Source organism: Argopecten irradians, chromosome 5 (genome assembly GCF_041381155.1).
Source record: "Argopecten irradians isolate NY chromosome 5, Ai_NY, whole genome shotgun sequence".
NCBI classification, from domain to species: domain Eukaryota; kingdom Metazoa; phylum Mollusca; class Bivalvia; order Pectinida; family Pectinidae; genus Argopecten; species Argopecten irradians.
Window position 1 is genome coordinate 34048253 of NC_091138.1, and position 15456 is coordinate 34063708.

A 15456-nucleotide genomic window follows, 5' to 3' on the forward strand; every position below is an offset into this window, starting at 1 on the left:
TTACGTCAGCAAAGATGGCAGCATTTAGGACAATCGCCTCTCTCTCGAAACGAGTGTTGTTTACAAATGCACTCAACACATCGCATTCTGCCTCGTGTCAGGTCATGAGATGCATGTCAGCAGGTAGGTCAAGTCTACATTTTGTTTTAAAACCATCCTTGTTGCAAAAATATCCTTTAATTTGCACTTATTTCTCACCATTTAGACATACAATCAAGGTCGACAAGATAAACTAAAGGGAAGTAACTCCCACCTCTTAAGAGACAGGTGCACGGGGTAGTTGTGTGAACAAAATTTCAAACGCATTTTAATTGGATGTAGAGGGTTACTTGAAAAAAATACTATCTGTCGCATAACGGAAATTAAAAAAATGCCGATTTTATATTGTTTACCTTTGTAAGTTAAAAATTGCTGACAAATGCATGAATTATACTGTACTATCACAACTCCACAAGTTTATAAATTTAATAAATGAAATCAAGGATGTAGATGATGAGGATAAGTCACTTGGGGTTTTGCAATAATACTTCACAAGTGTTTTTTACGTTTGTTTTTTTACCGTAACATTGGGCGACAACTGATTTCTCTTTGATATCAGCAGGAGCAACCTTTAATATATACTCCAACAATGTTAGAGGTATAGCATGACAAGATACTTTTGGAACATTACGTCATGTCTAACAGCAAAATAACATCCATCATAACATAAAATGTCATAATTCATAATTGAAAATTCATGATAGTTCTTCTAAATCTTCTGTCCTTAAAGGCCCACTACCTTTCCGGAGCAAAATTTAAAGGTTTCTTAAAAACATTACTAACAAAAGAAAATATGTGTCGATGGCTTAAGACGAGGTTACAACACCAAACATATGCAAGATTTCCTGTCTAATGTACGATAACAGTGGAGATTCATTTCGCTGTTTTGCCTTCTGGCGCAGTGATAGTCAACTACCGCACGGCATTTAGGACGACGGCGGGAAACATAAAACGACCCGCGTTATGAAAATTAACATTTTATTTATTCTAATGAAACAGTTCTGGAGGTGATGATAAGTGTGCTAGTAAACGTATAGTTAATAACTTCTGCAACTCTACAAAATTATCGATCTCGTTTTACATTCCTATTTTAAAAATTAAAAGCCGTTTCGGAAAGGTAGTGGCCCTTTAAAGCAAGGATTTAAAGGTCGTGAAATTTATGAACTTTACCTTGGTGTTTCCTTTGACTAAATAAGACAAGTATTTGTTGAGAAAAAGCTTTTTATTCCTGGTTCATAGGCATCTTGCGTTGTGTTTAGTAGTGATAGGAGACAGTGACGAATCCTTATCACTTATAAATCCTTGCAGGGCTGGGGAAAAGTACTCGTCCGCTCGTCTAGACGAGTGGATTTGGCCATCGGACGAGTGAATGTTGACATCACGCTTGTCCGTCGGACGAGTGAAAAATTCTGACAATGACTATATAACCTACACTTTTATTAATTATATCGTTTCTCGGTAAATTTATATAGGGTCTGACATTCGTAACGGTTTCTTAAAAATACGACGAAGCAATGATAAGCTTTCGTTTTCTGCATCATTCTAGGAATTCCCGACTTTCGTTTTCAATGCGCATGCGCATGTACAGCATTGTAACATGAATAAATCCGAGGTCTATTGATATCGTAATCAAGAGTCTAGAGGTGTATCGAAAAACAAGATGTCACAGCGAAATTTGCTTCAGTTTTTAGCGACATTCGCCTCAAAAAAATCTTACCAGTAAGCTAATGGATTTAAAAATAATATATACCTACTACATTGGAAAGTAAGTTAAAATATCGACCCTTTAAAAAGATATCTTTTTTATAACACTTGCATACAAAATTGTTTGGGAATTAAATGTTTTGTCGGTCTTCTTGTAAAACTGTCTGTTAGTCATGTTATCCCGAATCGGCATCAATACAGTTCTTACAATCAAATGGATATATCTAAAACCGCTGTAGGCTAATATATACAGTCACATCTACTTATTTATCTGACAAATATTGCGGACAAGTAAAAATGTCATTCGGACGAGTAGATTGTGATGAAGCACTTGTCCGACGGACGAGTACATTTCAAAATTTTTCCGCAGCCCTGCCTTGGATGAAATATATGAATTCATGGAAATCATATTGGAAATCGTGACATTTCTACTTTCAGGTCAATATCAACACATTTTAGTGGAGAAGCGTGGAGATAAGAATAATGTTGGACTTATCCAGTTAAATAGACCAAAAGCACTGAATGCATTATGTGATGCCCTGATGATTGAGACAAATGATGCAATCTCCAACTTTGACACAGATGACAGTGTGGGTTGTATTGTCCTTACTGGTTCAGACAGAGCTTTTGCTGGTAAGTGATGATGTTGAAGCCATTTCTGTTCCCCCTCACATAGAATATTGTTTCCCCGGGGAAAGAATTGGCCTGAAGCCCCTAAAAATTGTGACGGCCCCCCTGATTTTGTGTTGCAGAGGGCTGAGTGGGCCATTGATTTTTTACCTGTTTCAGTACTTTGATTAGGATTTTAATGTTATACTGTTTTTTGAGCTGAAATAGCCAATTAGATTCAAAATAGTTGAGTATGCAGATTTTGGGCCCGGATAAATTTGCCAGGGTCCTGCTTTTCTTTCTTGAGGGAGACCGGTGCAGGTCTCTATTTCCAATAAAGTTAGTATCTAAGCCTGTATTATTGAGGCATTTTATGTAAAAAAAAAGTTTTTTACCATTGATAACCCTTGTTATGTTCTGCTTATCCAATGATAACAATTGCAACTATGCTTCTTTTATGACAGTTTTTTTTATTTCGGTGCACAATAACATTTAAAATTTCTGAGTATGATTTTCAAAAATGTAAATTTAATAAGCTTTATGTAGCAGGATATTATATCCCTACTAACTCTATATAGTTAGTTCCTACCCAAACAAATTTTATCAATCAATCAACCAAATAATAACATGACCATACAATTACATGTCATTTATGTCCTTGAAATGACTCAGTTATACACATTTTTTTTTGGTAAATTATATATTCAGTTTGACTTATCTCCCCATTAATAATCAATTATTATTTTTGTAAGGCCAAAAAAAATAATAATGTCTGTTTAGGGTTACCCCATCCACCCTAATTTTTTACCTCTCCGACTTACAATTTTCCCCCCAGTTTTCTAAGAAAAATAAAAGAAGAAAAAAAAGTAGGGATTTTGATCACAGACTCCGGTTTTGGCCATTATTTTAGAGTGAAAGACACTAAAAAAAAAAAAAAAAAAATCCCTCCCCACCGATCGACTCTTAGTCATTGTAACCCTAAACAGACATATTTTTATGGCCAAATCTGTAAGGATAGTATTTACCAATCATTTTGTTATTGAAATTAAGTCAAAGTCTAAAGTCCCTCTGCAATATTCCTAGTATGTAGAAAAGAGATTACCGGTATATAATATGTTAGCTTGCAAGGAGTTCAGCTTACCATGTTTATCTTTACATTTAAAACATGTTATTTAGATTTTAGATATCATACACCATTGATTGATCCATTAATAAGTGATGTGATTTTTCAGCTGGAGCTGATATCAAAGAAATGTCTGGCCAGGAGTTCTCAAAGGTGTGGGGCAAAAACTTCCTAGCCCACTGGTCAAAGCTTGAGAAATGTACCAAGCCTATCATTGCTGCAGTTAATGGTTATGCTGTAAGTAACTTTATAATGAAATTATTATTATCATGACTAGTAAATTTCTCAAAATATGGATAAGACCTTGTAGTTTATGTGTACTAAGTGTACTGCATTTGATAGTTAAGTCTCAAGTTTACAAGACTACTGGGTTCAAGTGATGTGAAAAAAATAGAGAAACATGTACACTTAACAATCTTAGATAAAAAAACCTTTAAGATACATAAACATGTACAAATTAAGGATTTAAAATGATGAATACAATGTTTATTCCAACTGAATTATGATATTAAATTTGATTGTTTTAGTTAGGTGGAGGTTGTGAATTGGCTATGATGTGTGACATTATCTACGCTGGAGAGAAGGCCCAGTTCGGTCAGCCTGAGATTACTCTCGGAACCATTCCAGGTAAAGTTACATGTATTTCCTTCAGTGTTTTTCCTGGGTATTTTGGCAATATTTAAAAGATTGATTTGTGGTAGGGGGTTGGGTTTAATTCAATTTAGCCAAATTATGAAGCATTTTCATAATAGCTTTGTCATATCTTAACAATGCTAAATTTTCCATTCAAATGATATATACAATGTACATTCTAAAACCCAATTTATAGCAATATTTTATACATGTATAAGGTACTTCCATAATAATAGGTCCTTAACAAAATTTGTCAGTTGGGAAATTTATTGAATAATTTAGAACAAAATTTGAGTGTCATTGGGATTAGGGTAGAGTTATACATACAGGCAAGAAAAAACAGTTCTTGTACGAATTATCTTTGTTTAGCAAGGTTGTGGATGAGAAGGATAAGTCAGTCAGGGTTTTGGATGGATATATCGCGAGGACTTTTGTGTTTGTGCACTGACCATAAAGTTTGATGACAACTGAGTTTCCTTTTGATATCTGCTGGCGCAACCATTGATGTACTTTCTGAAGCAGGCCTTCATTTCATGAATTGTCATAATTTTTAAAGAAAATTTATGATATTTCATTAAATCTTCCCTCCTGCAAGCAAGGATTAGAAACTGTGAAATTTATTAAGCTTTACATTTGTGTTTCATTTGACTTGATAAGACAAGTATTTGTTGAAAAAAATAGTTTTTATTCTCAGTTCATAGGCGTCTCATATTGTATTTAGTGGTGTAAAGAGACAGTGACATATCCATCTCACTTATAAATCATTGGTGTTTAGTTCATGTGTATATTTATATTTTGTGTAGGTTTATGTGTATATTTATGTTTTGTGTAGGTTCATGTGTATATTTATATTTTGTGTAGGTTCATGTGTATATTTATATTTTGTGTAGGAGTTGGAGGCACCCAGAGACTGTTTCATGTGTATATTTATATTTTGTGTAGGTTCATGTGTATATTTATATTTTGTGTAGGTTCATGTGTATATTTATATTTTGTGTAGGTTCATGTATATATATTTATATTTTGTGTAGGAGTTGGAGGTACCCAGAGACTGTGTTTCATGTGTATATTTATATTTTGTGTAAGAGTTGGAGGTACCCAGAGACTGTGTTTCATGTGTATATTTATATTTTGTGTAGGAGCTGGAGGTACCCAGAGATGTGTTTCATGTGTATATTTATATTTTGTGTAGGTTCATGTGTATATTATATTTTGTGTAGGTTCATGTGTATATTTATATTTTGTGTAGGTTCATGTGTATATTTATATTTTGTGTAGGAGCTGAAGGTACCCAGAGACTGTGTTTCATGTGTATATTTATATTTTGTGTAGGAGTTGGAGGTACCCAGAGACTGTGTTTCATGTGTATATTTATATTTTGTGTAGGTTCATGTGTATATTTATATTTTGTGTAGGTTCATGTGTATATTTATATTTTGTGTAGGAGCTGGAGGTACCCAGAGACTGTGTTTCATGTGTATATTTATATTTTGTGTAGGTTCATGTGTATATTTATATTTTGTGTAGGAGCTGGAGGTACCCAGAGACTGTGTTTCATGTGTATATTTATATTTTGTGTAGGTTCATGTGTATATTTATATTTTGTGTAGGTTCATGTGTATATTTATATTTTGTGTAGGTTCATGTGTATATTTATATTTTGTGTAGGTTCATGTGTATATTTATATTTTGTGTAGGTTCATGTATATATATTTATATTTTGTGTAGGAGTTGGAGGTACCCAGAGACTGTGTTTCATGTGTATATTTATATTTTGTGTAGGAGTTGGAGGTACCCAGAGACTGTGTTTCATGTGTATATTTATATTTTGTGTAGGAGTTGGAGGTACCCAGAGACTGTGTTTCATGTGTATATTTATATTTTGTGTAGGTTCATGTGTATATTTATATTTTGTGTTTGTGTAGGTTCATGTGTATATTTATATTTTGTGTAGGTTCATGTGTATATTTATATTTTGTGTAGGTTCATGTGTATATTTATATTTTGTGTAGGAGCTGGCGGTACCCAGAGGCTGTGTAAAGCTGTTGGCAAGTCTAAAGCCATGGAAATCATCCTCACCAGTAGTTTCATGTCTGCAGTTGATGCTGAGAAGTCAGGTTCGTTATATTCTGATAATTAAGATCTCAGAAGCATCTCCAGTTCCCTGCTTTCATTCTTTCTTATGCTGTGCTTAAAAAGGAAGAAGAATTGTGTTTCTGATTCTCCATTGTTCAGTACCTGGTACTTCGACTTCAATAACCTGATTGTTTTAGAGTGTAAAGCTGTTAAATGTGTTAAGTGTTTTGTTGTACCTGTGTTTAAATAATTTCAAATGAATTTTTCATTATTTTTTTATTAAATTTTAACATTATTTTGCAAAAGATTTTATAGAATACCTGCTTGGATCTTAACTTACTGGTTTAACAATCTGTGTACTTACTGTTTTAATAATCTGTTGTATTTCTTGATGTTAAGTTCTTCACGTTCATATCAAAGGAAGGCAATTTGATGCTTTTTCTGACGCTTCATGATCTTTTGATTCCTTAGGTTTGGTTAGTAAAGTTTTCCCAGCTGACCAGTTAGTTGATGAGGCTGTGAAGACAGCTGAAAAGATCAGTGGCTTCTCAAAGATCACAGTTGGCATGTGTAAGGAGGCAGTGAACGCAGGTAAGTATGCAAAGAACATGTGTACAATAGACCAGCGATAATCCGGACGCCGATAGTCCGGAAAACTCACAATCCGGACAGAAATGTCAGGGAACGGATTTCCGTAACGTTATTTATACTCACTAGTCCGGAAATTCGTATTCGTTATCCGGAACTCCATTTTGAGAATGTTTTTAAATGGTCATTTCACTTTAAAGGTAGGTTTCGCCCAATGAAATATAAAGACTACGAAATTGAAATTTATCCTATACATAGATATAATCTTCAGATCATTTTCAATGCATACAGCGAACGATATGGGTGGTCAGTTGCCTAGCTTGACCAGGAAAATACTCCTCTAAAAATAGAGCGAAGTCAAGCTTTACATAGAACATGACGTATTTTTTCCAAAACGAGGCCGCAGCAACAAACGGAAGCGTGCAACAAAATGTCAAATAGAAGTGACAGTCTTGCCACGGCATGTTTAGTTAAAAAACAACAACAACAAATCGAAGTGCGAGGGACTGTTTATACATATCATATAATCTAAAACACTTCATGTTACTTACATACGCTCGCTAACTTTGTACACCAAATATACATGTAGTTAGTCTGCGGTTGTTTGTGCGCTGGCATATGTGTTGAAATTTAACTCACCACGTGCAATGCCGTTACACGAGTCCTAACAGATCCCGGCAAGTTCCGCTTGAGATGTGGCTTCTGTTTCTTCTATTGCTACATGCCATCTCTGAATTCAATTCCCTTTAGATATCCTAGGGTGCTACCGAATCCATTATAATTTCCTCCACTTTGTTGCCGATTCAGATATTTTTTTTTCATCTCACACACTTTCGTTCAGCCATTTTGTTTACTTAAGTGCGTGACAATGCGCATGCGCCAAACTTCGACAGACACAATCCATCGCAGCTTCATTTGCATATTATTTTGTCTGACGGACACCGTAATAAATCAAGGATTTCCTTCAATTTTGGATTCAAGACACATTTGTTCAATCTCAAACACATAAAGAAATTAAATTGAGATATTTTAATATGTTTTTTCATCTTTTCTTTAGCTTATCGAATTTCACAAAAAAATATTTATTTGGTTTGGCGAAACCTACCTTTAATAATTTCCCGCAATAATTCCGACAATTTGTTGTGTACAATACACACTGATCACTTGACACTGAGTGTTGTCATAACGACGGCTGCCAGGTCATAGCCACGGGCATTTACCTGAACACCTTTCACAGGGTACATGCAGTCGGTTCCATGCAGTCATGTAACAGTTCATTGATTTTCAATAGGAGATCATACTTCAGTGTTGTAATTGAGCTACCCAATATATTTTAGCCTCACGCTTTTAAACATGCAGTTTGAGCTTAGGTACGGGTACGTATGTTGTAGATACTGTACCTTACTGGTTTTGCATGCAGAATATATTGCTATGAGTATCGGATACAATAAAGTGAGATACTACTCACAAAATTAATGAAAAATTTAAATGTATGTGAATCTATTCGGATTCATCGTCTGTAGTATAAGATATAAAGGCTACGGCACTACAGTGAACGGGCGCGTGGTTGTTACTCACGTCTGTAAGTCAGAAAACAAAAGACTTGTGGAAATGGTCATTAAAAACACACTTTATGCAAAATAACAATTATGAGTTCATAAAATGTTCACAACTATTTTAAAACTCGTACTCCGGACGGTTTAGGCTGGGAACAAAGGTGTCCGGATTATCGAGGGTTCACTGTTCATGTACTGCAGTGTATATGTGCTATGGGCAGACAACTTGGGTATTTAAACAAACTCTATAATAATGTCAATCAAACTTATTTTTGTGTGCATAAGTATTTTCATTCAACTTTGTTTGCAGTATTAAAGCTAATTTACAAAGAGCAATAACTACAGAGTACATGTATGTGTCAGGTAAACTTTAAACTAGAAATGTGGATTTAAAAAGAGAGCATCATTCCTTTTTTATTAGCCCGTCATCAATAGATGGTGGACTTATTCAGCTATTTCAATCGCCTCTCGTCCGTGGTCCATATGGTCCATGGTCAATGATCTGTGACTGTCCGTCCTTCCGTACATCCGTTAACAATTCTTGTTATCGCTATTTCTCAGAAAGTGCTGAAGGGATCTTTCTCAAATTTCATGTGTAGGTTCTCTTAGGGCCCTAGTTTTGCATATTGTATTTTAAAACTAATCGGTCAACAAGATGGTCGCCAGGAAACCATCCTGGAATTTTTATAGTTAAAGAAAGTTTTATCTCAATTTCTCAGAAAGTACTGAAGGGATCATTCTCAAATTTCATATGTAGGTTCCTCTTGTGCCCTTGTTGTGCATAGTGGATTTTGGGACCGTTTGGTCAACAAGATGGCCAATTGACCGCCATCTTTGATTTTGATAGATGAAGTTTGAAAAGTAGAGAAAAGATCCATCTGGCAATTGTCAGACATAGATCAATCTTCTATGGGTGCTAAGATCCCTCTTGGATCTCTTGTTTACATAATTAACACACTCGAGAAATGTTTTCTGTCGTTATATTCTCAATTATATTCACTTTTTATCGTAGCTTACGAACTTTCCCTGGCCGAGGGTCTACACTTTGAAAAAAGACTTTTCCATGCTACCTTTGCAACTGTAAGTACAATATCGTGTTTATGACTAATTATTACTGTCCTTGAATTTTCCCAATTGATTCCTAATTGCATTAACACAGAATAAGATTCTGTTCTCCTCATCTTGTATTTCCGTCTTGGTAAATTAAAGAGTTATCTGTCCTTGCAGGTCGCTATTGATTGTGATGTTATGTGTTTGCCAGCATAACATCATATTTTTTTTTGAGAAAACAATTTTGCTCATAAAATAATGACCACACGATCAAAACCTTATCACAAAGGAGATAATTTTGTAAAATGCAAAGATAAATATCAGTGTCAGTATCCTATGTTTCTATCATGCAGAATGACAGGAAAGAAGGAATGGAGGCGTTTGTTGAGAAGAGGAAACCAAACTTTACTGACAGCTGATTCTGTTGCTCACTGTGGAAGCGTATTGGAAACGAAAACAAATATTTTTTACCAACTTGATCAACTTAATCAGTCGGTATTAACTGGAATTATATAACTGTATAAATTGGAGCTTATAAACTTGCAATAGACATTCTTAAGTAGTCAGTTAGAACGCTGTAATTTGCTGAAAAGTACACCAGGGTAATATTTGAGAAGAAGAGGAATTCAGCATTTAGAATTAAGTACAGTTTATTTGTGAATAACTGAAATGAAAGCTCACCAGATTTTGTGAATAGAGAAACTATATGAATACTGAACATTTGTTTCAGAAATTGATGTTCACATTTCACAGTGACTGGTAATCAGTCATTTCTATTTTCATTTTGTCAGCAAGTTCGATAAAGATAAAATGCCAAGATTAAAAAATGTCCCTGCTTATGCCACTGTATTTTAATTCCAGTAGATTTCTTACTTTGAAATGAGAATGATGTATGTATTGATGATGAATTAATGTTTAAAAGTTTTGTATTGTGTGATTGAGGTCAGGCTTTGTTAATGCTGAGCATTATTGAAGCACACATATAGCTAATTAGTGCTCATACATGTAATGTGATATTGAACTGTATCTATGTATGTAGAATTACATTGTATAGATCCTGCAAATTGATTAAAAATCATGATTTTTTGTCATTGTTGAGTACTTATTTTTGTTCTTCCCAGAAGAAGCAAGAGGACTTATTTCATTGAGGTTTTACGCGATTCTTTCATTAGTGGGTCAGAAATATACCATTCACAGCTATCATGTATGCCTCACACCACCATAATTCCCAGTACTTAATTCTAAATAATCTCATCTAATATGCTATGTGTAACACAAATATTTTATTGACAGAAATTTTACCATTGGTTGTTGGTGGTTTTAGTACAAAGACATCCATTGGTTGTTGGTGGTTTTAGTACAAAGACATCCATTGGTTGTTGGTGGTTTTAGTACAAAGACATCCATTGGTTGTTGGTGGTTTTAGTACAAAGACGTCCATTGGTTGTTGATGGTTTTAATACGGAGACATCCATTGGTTGTTACGGGTTAAGTACAAAGACATTTATTGGTTGTTGGCGGTTTTAGTACAAAGACATTCATTGGTTGTTGGGGGTTTTAGAACAAAGACATCCATTGGTTGTTAGGGGTTTTAGTACAAAGACATCCATTATATATTGGTGGTTCAAATCAAAGTCATCCATTGGTTGTTGGTGGTTTTAGTACAAAGACATCCATTGGTTGTTGGTGGTTTTAGTACAAAGACATCCATTGGTTGTTGGTGGTTTTAGTACAAAGACATCCATTGGTTGTTGGTGGTTTTAGTACAAAGACATCCATTGGTTGTTGGTGGTTTTAGTACAAAGACATTCATTGGTTGTTGGTGGTTTTAGTACAAAGACATCCATAGGCTGTCAAAAGTTTTAGTACAAAGGTATTCATTGGTTGTTGGTGGTTTTAGTACAAAGACATCCATTGGATGTCAAAAGTTTTAGTACAAAGGTATTCATTGGATGTTTGTGGTTTTAGTACAAAGACACACATTGGTTGTCAATGGTTTTAGTACAAAGACATCCATAGGCTGTCAATGGTTTTAGTACAAAGACATCCATTGGTTGTCAATGGTTTTAGTACAAAGACATCCATAGGCTGTCGACGGTATTAGTACAAAGGTATTCATTGGTTGTTGGTGGTTTAAGTACAAAGACATCCATTGGTTGTTGGTAGTTTTAGTACAAAGACATCCATTGGTTGTTGGTGGTTTAAGTACAAAGACATCCATTGGTTATTGGTAGTTTTAGTACAAAGACATCCATATGCTGGCAATGGTTTTTAGTACAAAGACATCCATTGGATGTTGATGGTCTTAGTACAAAGACTTCCATCGGTTGTTATCAGTTTTGGATGAGTGGAATCTTTGTCCTCCTAATTATTTGAAATGATAGTTTTCAGGTCAGTTGCAATTGCATTGCTGTCATCATGCAAAGTTTTCTATTGGTGTAATTCCTGGTCGCAAATCCAGTTGGGATGAGATTCAAACTGGTTGATTTTGGTGGTTGGAGGACCCAAGACTGATGAGGTATGTTCTAGTGATATCTATTTCACATCCCCCGTGTTACATTGGAGGAATCCAATGGTTCTATTTGCCTCAGAAGCAACCATGTCAATATTTGTGTGCTGATTGTCACTCCACAGGCGTTTGGCTCTATAGGCATTTTCTCTCTATATATACACACTGTATGTAATACTGTGACACAGTATTACATATATATATAGAGAAAATATCTATAGAGCCAATCGCCTGTGGTCACTCCCAAGTACTTACTGGACTTCCTCTAGAACACTACCGTGGAAGTTGTAATTGGTCTGAACTGGTTTCCTCTTCTGGGTAATGCTCAACACTACACATTTGTCTGTGTTGAAAACCATGTGCCAGTCCTTTGCCGAACGTTCTAGGGATAACAGGACCTGCTGGAGCAATCTGCCCTGGACTTGGATGTCTCAATATAGGAGGCTGTCATGTGAGAAAATCTTGCATTTGGAACATGTCGTCAGACGTCTCCGGAAGGTCGTTTATGAAGTCTGGGAACAGCAGAGGTCCAAGAACTGCCCCTTGTGGTACAACAGATGTTACGGGTGTTGTTGTTGATGTATTGCAGTCGAGTAGTACCTATGTTCACATCCTTAGGAAGTACTCAGTGCAATCGTTTGTCTCTTATCATAGAATGTTATCCTGTAAAGTAAGCGTCCATGGGGTATACTGTTGGTTAAAAAATTGTGCCAGGTCCCTGTTGTTTTACAGATAAGTGCGAGGTATATATATAATGTAATTGATATTAGACCCGTTGGTTCATGCATTCAAAACAAAAAAGTTTTGTTTGTATTCGGCTGGAATATAGTGTCGTATACTGTCGACAAATCTGTCACAATAAATACTGTCGCATACTTTTTATATTTCCTGTTAGCCATGTCATCGAGATCTGCGCATTAATTACAGTATAATATAGACCTACCAGAGTCTCTATAGACCATTTTAGACGTTTGTGTGTCTAGACAAAAATCCTACTCCTGTTATGTAACGTGTAGTATGAGTTTTACCTATTTGTTTTTAATTTATCCTTAAAACCTCTAAAAATGGTCTATTACATCCTCGCTACTCTAGGGGTTACTGTCACTGTCGTTATATTCTCCTTGGAATATGTCATAGCAAAACTGAAGGCAACAGAAGGCATAAGTAATTTGATCCTTTGATGTGGATATAACGTCAGTGACAGTAACCCCTGGAGTATCGAGGACGGGTTTATAGATACTTCGGTTGGTCCAAAAACGTCAACTGTTGTAATAATTCTCAGATCTGTGTGACCCAGTTATGTACATTTGACGGTCATATAAGTGAGATTCGTACGTCTAACCCTATCAAAACTGTATTGATGCTCATCTGAGAGCTGGCATGGGAAAGAGATCATCTGTTCTCGACACTAAATAAGTGTAAGTCGGAAGGGTTCTGACTATCTGACAAGCTAAAAGATTGCGCTAAGAATTTTAACTTCACTAACTAGCACACATAGAAAATTCTTTGGAAAACTCTGGGGTACTTTTAAGGAGAAAGTTAAAGTTCTTACTTCTTCATTCAGAGGACCACTTAATTATATATATAAGTAATTAGGTCCTGCGAGAAATAAAATTACCTTCAATGGATATATTGGTTGTAAAATCTATCTTAACCGCCATATCTGTGAAAAGACTCTCTGTACCACAGTTATTGAGAAGAAGTTGTATTTGAATGAAAAAGTGTATGAACGACACGGCGCACGAAGTACGATCACTATCGGGCAATGATGATTTAGGAACATTTGCCCTTTATCATGTCACCTAGACCTCTTAGATATTCGCAGTGAGCAAGAAGTCGTTTTAAAAGATTTATGTCTTATTTGACTCATGTGACCATGAAGATAGTCCAAGGGTCATTTATTTTGAACAACGGTAGGCGTTTAAGTTCGTTTAAGCATCATTCTACAGTCCCAATATCAGATTCCTATGCCTCTTAGTTTATTCAAGTCGTTTAAAGGTTTTTAGCCTATTTGACCCTTGTAACCTTAAATGAACTTGGTAGTCTTTCATGCCAGCATACTACAGGCCTTATATCAGGTATCTAGGTATCTTAGTTATTCACAAGAAATCGCTTAAAGATTTAGCCTTTTTGAATTATGTGACTTTGAACGAAGGTCAAGGTAATTCATTGCCGCAAACTTGGTGGTTCATCATTCCAGCATTCTACATGCCTAATATCAGTTTCTTGGGCCTTTCGGATATTGAGAAGAAGTCGTTTCAATGAAAAGTTTATACGAAAGACGAAATGCGAACAGCGCACGACAATGGACAAAGCATGGTGACTATAGGTCATCCTGACCCTTCGGGTTAGATGACCTGATGACATTAAAATGCACTAACGATAAAAACGCGGTCCTGCAGGTAGAGCGTTAAAATTGTTCCTACTGCCCCTAGTGCAAAATCGTAAAAGGCGACTAAATTTAGGATCGTATCATAGCATCTCTTCTTCCTAACTTAAATTATCTATACTTCCTAACGTCTTCCTTGACACCGCCTCGCGTTTGGCCTTAGGTCGAGAGCTCGCCCCTGTGAGGTAGGCTCTGGGTTCTGTCACCTGGCCGAGACACACGTTACACCCTGCTTAGCGCTCAGCATTAAAGGAGTAGGACGACTGGTTCGCCTGTTGTCAGTATAATGTGACTGGGTGGGAATGTGTTGCTTATACCACTGCAAGGATTTCTAGAACAGTTATAGAACTGCTCCAGAAGTTCTAGAACTGTTCTAGAATTATTCTGAAGGAATTATAGAATCTTTCTACAATGTTAAATGAGATTTTTCTAGAACGATGCTCTAGAACTGTTCTGGAAAAGTGTTCTATAATCTTTCTAGAATAATGTTCTAGAACAATTCTTGAACTATTCTTGAATTGAAAACTGGAGGAGTTCTACAGTTCTAGAAACTGTTCTAGAATTATTCTAAAGGAATTCTACAATCGTTCTACAACGTTTTTCTAGAACGATTGTTTCTAGAAATATTCTAGACATTGTTCCTATGGTTACTAAAGGAAAAAATGAGACATGTCGTCATATGTCTGATTGACGCTATCAAAAAAACCCATTTATGATCATGCAAAATTTATTAAACACACCCCTCCAGATACGATGGCAACAATGGTAGTAGTCCCTTTACAATGGTCAAGAGGTGTAAATATTATTACCTTAATGCATGCTACATTGTGTATTCATTAATATTTTCATAAACTGTCATGTTTATAACTTTTTCAAAAAGATAAGCAGAATTTCTGTAAAATATATTATAAACAAGGTTTTGCTTGTGAAATACGGAACTCTTTACAGATAATGCCGGAAAAATCTGACAGTGGTACTCTACAGTACTTTGATTATTATGGAAAAAAACAGGGGTTACTAAAAAACGTAGCATATCCAGTGATTTTCCTCAACTTGAGTGTATGATGAAACGATGTTAACCTAAAATAAAATTTTAAATCACAAAATTTTAGGGTGTGCGAGCGTTTATTTATTCATGAAAAAATTGAAAACTTCAAAAAGTCGAAATCTTAATGTTGTC

General features: G+C 35.4%; 1 protein-coding gene across 2 annotated transcripts; it reads left to right on the forward strand.

The window, feature by feature from the left end:
• The first annotated feature begins 4 nt into the window (after positions 1 to 4).
• Positions 5 to 10464, forward strand: LOC138323622 (enoyl-CoA hydratase, mitochondrial-like). Of its 2 annotated transcripts, XM_069268351.1 has the most exons (8): positions 5 to 123; positions 2182 to 2376; positions 3585 to 3712; positions 4003 to 4102; positions 6121 to 6225; positions 6656 to 6775; positions 9341 to 9408; positions 9732 to 10464. In XM_069268351.1, exons 1-8 carry the CDS (start codon positions 15 to 17, stop codon positions 9795 to 9797), a joined length of 891 nt encoding a protein of 296 aa, XP_069124452.1. In that variant the 5' UTR covers positions 5 to 14; the 3' UTR covers positions 9798 to 10464. The 2 variants fall into 2 exon arrangements, with proteins under 2 accessions (XP_069124452.1, XP_069124453.1); XM_069268352.1 differs by lacking the exons at positions 9341 to 9408; positions 9732 to 10464 and adding an exon at positions 8514 to 8594 and having other exon boundaries at positions 6656 to 6801.
• Positions 10465 to 15456: the final 4992 nt, after the last annotated feature.

What these genes read in the sequence shown, in the direction of transcription:
- LOC138323622 (XM_069268351.1), top strand. Translation starts at nt 15, where the DNA reads ATGGCAGCATTTAGGACAATCGCCTCTCTCTCGAAACGAGTGTTGTTT. An exon ending in TAAGGAGGCAGTGAACGCAG is followed by an intron (nt 6,776 to 9,340) that starts GTAAGTATGCAA and finishes TTTTTATCGTAG; the next exon opens with CTTACGAACTTTCCCTGGCC. An exon ending in TCCATGCTACCTTTGCAACT is followed by an intron (nt 9,409 to 9,731) that starts GTAAGTACAATA and finishes TCTATCATGCAG; the next exon opens with AATGACAGGAAAGAAGGAAT.